The following is a 7,300-nucleotide window of genomic DNA, read 5'->3' as shown; positions in this document are numbered from 1 at the left end:
GACACAGGTTTGCCAGCCCCCCCAGATGGCCAGGGCAGCCCCAGCAGAGCCTGCTGCAGCCAGTGCAGGAAGCTCAGAGACGCCTTTGCTGCTGACGGTGCTGCTGGGCTGTGGTTGCCATGAAGCAGTGGCACAAACACATCAAAACCGAGCAGCAGCTGCCAAACAGTGCCCCAATGGAGTGCAGGGGATGCCTCCATGGTTTCCCCCAACTCCTGTGTACTTTTGGCTTTATTTCACTCCCCTTAAAATAATACAGTCTTGGCTCTTTCTATCACGTGTGCCAGTTCCCCTTGTACAGCTCCGTTCCGTAGGTCCTGAGCTGTAACGCAGACAGGAAGGTGGCTTTGAATGCAATCTATGCAAAGTGTATGAGTCATGAAAGTTTCCATTCTCATGGCTGCTGGACCAGATGGAGCAAGCTCTCAGCATGGTAAACCACACTGGGGAGCTGGAAAGCTGCTACTGAGCCACTCTGGATGCTGCCAACCAAGAAAGTACAGACCTTCATTCAAATCTGCAACTCCTCCAGGAGCCTTTCTCTGCACTGGCACCTCTGGAGAAACCAAAGCAGGATTTTTGCTTTCATTGGAGCTTGAATTTTCTCATTGCGTGACTTGACCGTTTGTTCACAAACCCAACACACACCCTGCTCCCTCCTCTGCTTGAATCCATTTCAGCAAGCCAGCAACTGGCTTTATTCCCTGGGTTGCTCCCTTGATTATGTGCTCTTTTTCCCTTTATTCCCAACTGTAAAGAGAAGGGAGATTGTTGTCCGGAATGCAAATATCGTAAGTAAATAAACCACTTAAATCCTTCAAAGAGAAGCTTGACTGTCCGATCTTTGGGCTTGTTTTGCAGGCTCTCATTCCCCATGCTTCCCAGAGGTAGGAGCAAATGTACAAACATTAAAGCTCCCAACAGATCTCAGTACTAAAGATAGTAAATGACTGTGACCCCACTATCAGGGGCTGCACATGGAGCTGGACTGAGTGAGAACAGTTTGCAAGGTCATTCTCACATCTTCCATCTTTCTATCTTAATTCCTATCTTTTTCCAGGTCAGGCACTCATTTCTGGCTCTCTGAGGGATGCCAAACCCCTCTACCGGAGTCTGTGCTCACACAAGAGCAAGAAAATTTCTCTCAGCCAGTCCAGCCTGGGCTGTGGATTTCTGGGCTGAGCCCAGGCGTTAGCCTTTGGATGTTTGCTGGCCCTGTACAGCCAAAGACAGCTGGCTGATGGATGTCAAGGCTAATCTGGCCAAAATTTGTGCTGGAGGGCTCAGTGTCACCTTGCTGCCCTCAGCTCACTTTAGCTGGCAGCACAATCGTGCACCTGCCTCTTTGGGAACGGGGGGCAAAGGCTCAGCTGGAAGCTGTGGCCTGTGGGGCAGCTTGAGCCTCATCAAAAGGAGCCTGGTGGTGCAGAGGATGTGCTCACACCAGTGGGAATGGAGAAATGGGGCTGCAGGGAGCAAGAGCAAGAACACAGCCAAGCACTTCTGTTACCCACTGTACCAGCCCAGCCTGCTGGACCCTTGCAAAGAGCTTCCAAGTCTAATTCTGGACCTCTTCCCTTCTATCCCAGCTGGTTCCAGTGCTGCTCCCTGGTGGGGTTACTAACCTTAGAAAGCAGAGGGATTGGAAGGAGGTAGAGAAAGGTGCTTGGCAGAGGAGGCTGGGGAGATGGGAGGTGTGAGAGTTGATCAGAGCCCTCCCAGAATCCAGGCACGAGGGGCCTCTTTGATGCTGTGGACCCCGAGCCAGCTCCGGGGAGGTAATTGCATTGAACCAGGGCTTGGCTGTCCCAGGAGGGCTCTGCTAAAGGAATCATGTCTTTGATCTTGCTTTCTGCTTGGTTACAATAGGTTTTTTCATTATCTTGTTTTGTTTTTTTTCCAGGGACCGCCAGGCTCAATGGGACAACCTGGTCTGGCAGGTGAACCTGGCATGAAGGTAAGAAAAACCCTGAGTGCAATTTCTCTGTCAGACTGGGGACATAAATGGCAACTTGTGTTTTTGCAGGACTGAGTGACATTGCAGGTTTACCCTCCAGCAGCTAGTGAATTCAACAAAAGACAAAGTTTAAAAAACCTAAAACTGGGTTAATTTTAGCCATTTTTACAAATTCCTGAGCCCCATCCTGAGGGGGAGGCTGTCAGTGCTGGGGAGAAGCCCCATCCCAGGGATTTTGTGCCTCAAGAGCTGTGAAGGGCCTTGGAAATGAAGCTCAACTCTTTGCAGATCCAAAATCTCAATGGAGAGGGGAGCCCTGAGACTCAGAGATCCAGGCAGCTTCTAATTCGAAACCAGAAGAGTCTTAGGAAGGTCTCAGACTTAAAAATACCCTCAGACAAGGTCCTGCCACAGTTTCCAAGCCTCAGCTCTCTGGGGAGTGAACTCCTCTGATGGTTAAGGGGGAAGGGTGCCCTGCTCCAGACCATGAATGCACTTTCTTGTCCACATAAAAGCCATCTCTTTGTTTGAATAAAATCCCAATGCTGAGCAGCTCAGGGGGGGTTTTATTTAATCCTAACCCCCTTGGTCTGAAGGTTTGCCCCTGTGATCAGAGCTTTCGAACAAACTCTGTGTGGGGATTAAATCCAATTTTCTCTGTGCTGCTCTTGACTCCCACCCCCATCCCATCCTTTGCCATATTTTCCTTGGCAAATCTTCTGACACTTCACTGGAGCTACTGTGTCTTTGGCATCCTGATGCACGAGTGTTTCAGCTCCAGTGCTCCCGGCTGCCCTCCGTGGAGCAGGACATGATGATTTGCACAGACCCCTTTACCTGCTGTCCTTGCTGGGAAGGTGTGGTATGAGAGTCCCATCCTGCTCCTTCTCCAAGCTGGTAGGTGCTGGAGCAAGACTGGTCTGTGCAATCATCACTTGCAGAGCAGTTTGCTGTGGGATGAGGCTTATGGATATCTCAAACCTTTTTCCCTTGAATCCTCTGCATTTCCTGAGGTCTCTTCCATGCAAAGCAGATCACTGGGATGGGCACACATGGGAGAGAGCTGCCCTATGGCCGTCCTACCCCCAGTGCTATATTGGCAAGATCCATTTGTTTGCCAGCTCCACTGCCTTCTGTTCATTCATTTTACTGCTATCAAAGATTCCGATTCTTCTGGAACTGGGGCTAAAAGAGCTGTTGGTTTTTTGTCCCTCACACTGGTCGTGTCTGCCACCACACCACATTGCACCCACACTGCTGCTTGCCTGTGAAGGCCCATGCCAGAGAATGCCTTCTGGGTCTGCAGCTTCAGGCAGCTCAGACCCCTCTGTGACCCCTGTCCTGTCAAGCATCATTGCAACAGAGCCTGTGAGATGTGTCCTTCTTTGCTGTCCCTATGCACTGTCCCTATGCTGGGCCTTTGAACCCCCTTTGAAAACTCAGCTGAAGGTGTTTGTGTGGGAGAAGGAAAGAAAAAGTCAAAATTAAGAGTGCAATGGGAAGTGCTTCATGTTCACTCACTGTCAGTAAACAGCTTGCCTCCTTGTATGTGCTTCCTTCTTTTTAGGGTGATCCTGGCCAGTTAGGAATCCCCGGAGAGCAAGGTCTCGTTGGCCAAAGAGTGAGTATGGCCACCTTCTGGTGGGGCTTCTGTGCCTCATCAGTTCCCCAGAGGTTCTGTCCCTGCTCTCCCACAGCCTGGACAGGCTGACCCTGTTCTCTGCGTCCTGACCCCTGTTTCTTCTGCGGGTGGTGGAAGTACCTTTCCCACAGAGCCCATCAGCCTGAGCTCACCAGCCTCTCTGAGCCTCTCAGATGCCACTGTGACACCGAGTGTGAAAGAGGCAGTGTGGGAACAGATGTGGGAACAGACCTCTCCTGTTTGCCACAGGCTGTGTCCGTGCAGGGCCAGGGACACTGGAGCAGAAGGCGGCTTTAAGCAGGGAAACACTGGATACACTGTGCGTGGGAGGGGGCAGGAGGGGATGAATGCACGGATTGAGGCTGGCAGAGGGGCTGTGTCCCTTCCCAGGACTGAGGTCAGTTGTTGGAGCAGGAGGAGGAAGCCCCAGGTTAAATGAATTCAGACTGAGCTCCTTTTCACACAGGGAAGGAGGGCTTCCTGCAGGCCAGCAGCGAGTCCATGGAGGAGAAACTGTGGCTCAGAATAGAGCAAGAGGCTGAATTCCTGCTCTTGCTCCAGGAAGAGCTTGTTCAGCATTAGGGTATGAGATGGGACACGTGTTAGAGTGCAGGACTGGGCTCCCATCGCTGCCGCTGTGAGCCAGCTGCAGAAAGCTCAGGGAAAAGCACATTTAGGCACATCCTTATGGTGTTTGCTTCTGCCCACAGGGAGAATCCGGGCTAGAAGGGGACAGCGGGCAGCTTGGGCCAGATGGGATCAAGGTAAATCTCACTCCCGTGGAGTTCCAGCTCTCACACACATCTCTGTGCACTCAGGGCCCTGTGATTCCCAGAGCCGGGATGAGGCCAAGGGGATTATTGGGTCCTCTGTGGAATAAGCCTCTGCCCTGCACTCTCTAAGGACTGTTTTTCTGCAAGCAAACAAACCCCTCCTGTTTCACTCCTCTACCCACATTTTTGGCATCTGATCAGATCTCCAAAAAGGTCAAGTTCTTCAAAATCTGGTTTCCAACAATTTGTCTGTTTCATTTGAGTCTTTACAGATCAAATTTCCAACTAATCAAGAATTCCTGGGCCTGGCAGGGGAAATCAAGAATTGTCCATCACTCTCCCCTGCACCACTGACCAGAACAATATTAGAGAGTAAAGAAACCAGATCCCTTTCCCTTGGCAGAGCCCCAGCATCTCGCTCAGGGTTCACTCTGTATCTCACTGCTGTGAGTTCGCTACCTTGCCTTTGGAACAGGGCTCTGATTCATGTCTCTGCACAGCCAGCCTTTCCAAACAGGCCAACAATTTTGTTCCATGGAAAGAAAGAGCAGCCCATCCCACAACAATGCAGTTTAATGCTTCTTTCTAGTTAAATTATTTGCCATGTGTTTCTACTTCTGCTCATATCTCTGAATGTTGGACCAAAAATCTCTTCCTTAAGGACAGTCAAGGCTTCTGTATTCTCTTGCACTGCTAGCTGTGCCCAGGAGCTCTTGAACCAAACCAGCTCTTTCCACCCCAAATGTTTCTCTGGACACTTAACCAGATGTGTCTGTGCTCTTTAACCAGATGAGATCTTGCTGAGCTCTCCCAACACAGGTGCAAGAGGAAAATGGTTCAGTTCAAGGCTGCTTGGCTGCACATGCTGCTGTCAGTATAAAACTGGCCTTTTTCATTGTCTCCATATAATTTTGAGTGGTAGTACTGAATATTACAAAATATTTACAATATTTTATTTATCTTGATAAAAGAAAAGCAGCTCCAAATTTGCTTCTTACACTTCTGTGATTGTATTTCTGCTTTGTGTTCCAGTTGGTTGATCTTGCCAAATACTGAAATTTAATTATCTGCCAGATTTTTTTCATAAATTTCAATGACTGGTTTCACCAGGGGAGCTCTAAGTGGATATTGAGAAAAATTTATTCGCTGAAAGGGTGGCCAGGCATCAGAACAGGAAGTGGTGGAGTTACTATCCCTACAAGTGGTATTTGGGGACATGGTTTAGTGGTGGGCTTGGCAGTGCTGGGTTGATGTTTGGATTAATTCATCTTAAACACCTTTTCCAACCCAAATAATTCTTTGATTCTATGATTCTGTAATTGTCAGAGCAGTGATTTGACAGGATACCCACTGCTCAGGCCATAGATCCTTTACAGGGCACAGTGACACTGTTTCACAGAGTGTTTATTGGAGCCCTGGGCTGATTTCTGTTTGGCAGCAAGAGCTGAGCAGCTGCTCCAGACAAACCCATCCTATTAAAAGTCTTTCAGCATCCCAAGCTCAGGTCTTCTGCATGAGGCAAGGGAGACTTTCAAATCTTGTCTGCCTGCCTCATTCACGTGGGAGGTTCAGGCCTTACTGCAGGAAAAGCAAAGGGGTTCAGGTTACTCTGTGTAGTGGGGGAGTTCTTTCTCCTTCAGCCAAGAGATTTTAAAGAAAAGAAACCTGGATTTGCTCCTTTTTTAAATGTCAAGTGTATTATGACTCATCCTCATTCATCCTTTTTCTTGCAGGCTTTCTTCCTCTCACACTCCTGAAATACTAATTATGTGGTGGGGTTTTCCCTTGCAAGAGCCTCGTACAGTGACCCACGTATTGTGTGGGTATGAAAACCTCCCACCTTCCTCTCTTCCACAGGGAGACAAAGGAGAGCAAGGCCTAGAAGGAGAGAAAGGAGAAAAAGGCAGTGAAGGACTGAAGGGAAAAGAAGGATCTCTTGGATCTCCCGGCATCCCAGGTGTCCGAGTGAGTCTGCGAAACCAGCCCTTGGTGACCCGTGGGTTCCCTGTAGTGATGAGTGTGTGAACCAGGACACTGCTTAGGGCAGGAGGTCACCTGAGATGTAATTTGTCATAAATATTATGGTAAAATGTGTTGTTTTCATGAAAAACTATGTCCAGGAGATGGTTTGGTCTTTCAACTAGGATTCACATGTGAGAATGTGAATCTGATCTGCCACAGTCTTTAAGAAATAGTGCCTCCCTCCCACATCTGTAAGATGGACCCAACAGGGTGATGGGGAGGAGGCCCAGAGGACTGAGAGGGGTTGAGTCTTCCCTGGTTGCTACAGCTGGCTTGGGCCTGGAGCTGGGAATTCACCTTGTGCCTTCTCTGATGGCCACTTGCTTGCTTCTGGTCTTCCCTTCTAAGATTTCCCAATTAAATATAGAAAACAACTAGAAGAAATCAGCAGGCTATGACTCCTGAATCCTCAATGAATATCCTGGGCATGTCTGGTTCACTTGGAGGTCTGATCTTGGTGCTCTAGAAAAAGTTTGATTCTGGCTCTGAGATGAGAGGGAACAGGGTAGTGTCAGGTGGAGGATGGCTCTGCCCAGTGCCTCAATGGGCTTCTCTGCAAGTCAGGCCTTTCTGCTTGAAATGTGGAGTTTATCAGGTTGATGACATTGTTTATTCATTGTGATTGTTGTCTTGGATCAAAGTTAGCAGCAGCAAGGGCTTGCAAGGCTCACTCAGCAGAGGGATAGCCCAGTTCAGTGGGATGCACGTGCTCCCCTGCACCATGTGTCTTACCCCTCCTGCAGCTGGGGAACACACCAGCTCCAATCCCACACATCTGTGGCAAAGGAACAAGAAGCCTAAGTTTAAAGGCAGTTCTGAAATGCCAGCCCAGGCTGGGTGGGAAGCAGCAGGGCCGGCAGGGACCGCCGAGCCTGGGTGGGTGGTCCGTGGGGAAACGCTGATTTT

The 7,300-nt window shown here is 49.4% G+C and overlaps 1 protein-coding gene across 8 annotated transcripts in view; it reads left to right on the top strand.

Moving 5' to 3' along the window:
• Positions 1-7,300, top strand: part of COL27A1 (collagen type XXVII alpha 1 chain) — a 151,792-nt gene that overhangs the window by 107,777 nt on the left and 36,715 nt on the right. For 7 of the 8 annotated variants that reach the window (XM_017745601.1, XM_017745603.1, XM_008642274.2 and 4 more), the window contains 4 exons: positions 1,904-1,957; positions 3,525-3,578; positions 4,310-4,363; positions 6,230-6,337. In XM_017745601.1, the coding sequence (XP_017601090.1) occupies positions 1,904-1,957; positions 3,525-3,578; positions 4,310-4,363; positions 6,230-6,337 (270 nt within the window). The remainder of the gene's footprint in view (positions 1-1,903; positions 1,958-3,524; positions 3,579-4,309; positions 4,364-6,229; positions 6,338-7,300) is intronic. The other variant, XM_017745607.1, reaches the window with a different exon arrangement.

The sequence above is a fragment of the Corvus brachyrhynchos genome, unplaced genomic scaffold (genome assembly GCF_000691975.1).
Source record: "Corvus brachyrhynchos isolate BGI_N302 unplaced genomic scaffold, ASM69197v1 scaffold59, whole genome shotgun sequence".
Lineage (NCBI taxonomy): Eukaryota > Metazoa > Chordata > Aves > Passeriformes > Corvidae > Corvus > Corvus brachyrhynchos.
Note: the sequence above shows the minus strand (reverse complement) of the source record. Positions and strands in the feature narration are given on the sequence as shown.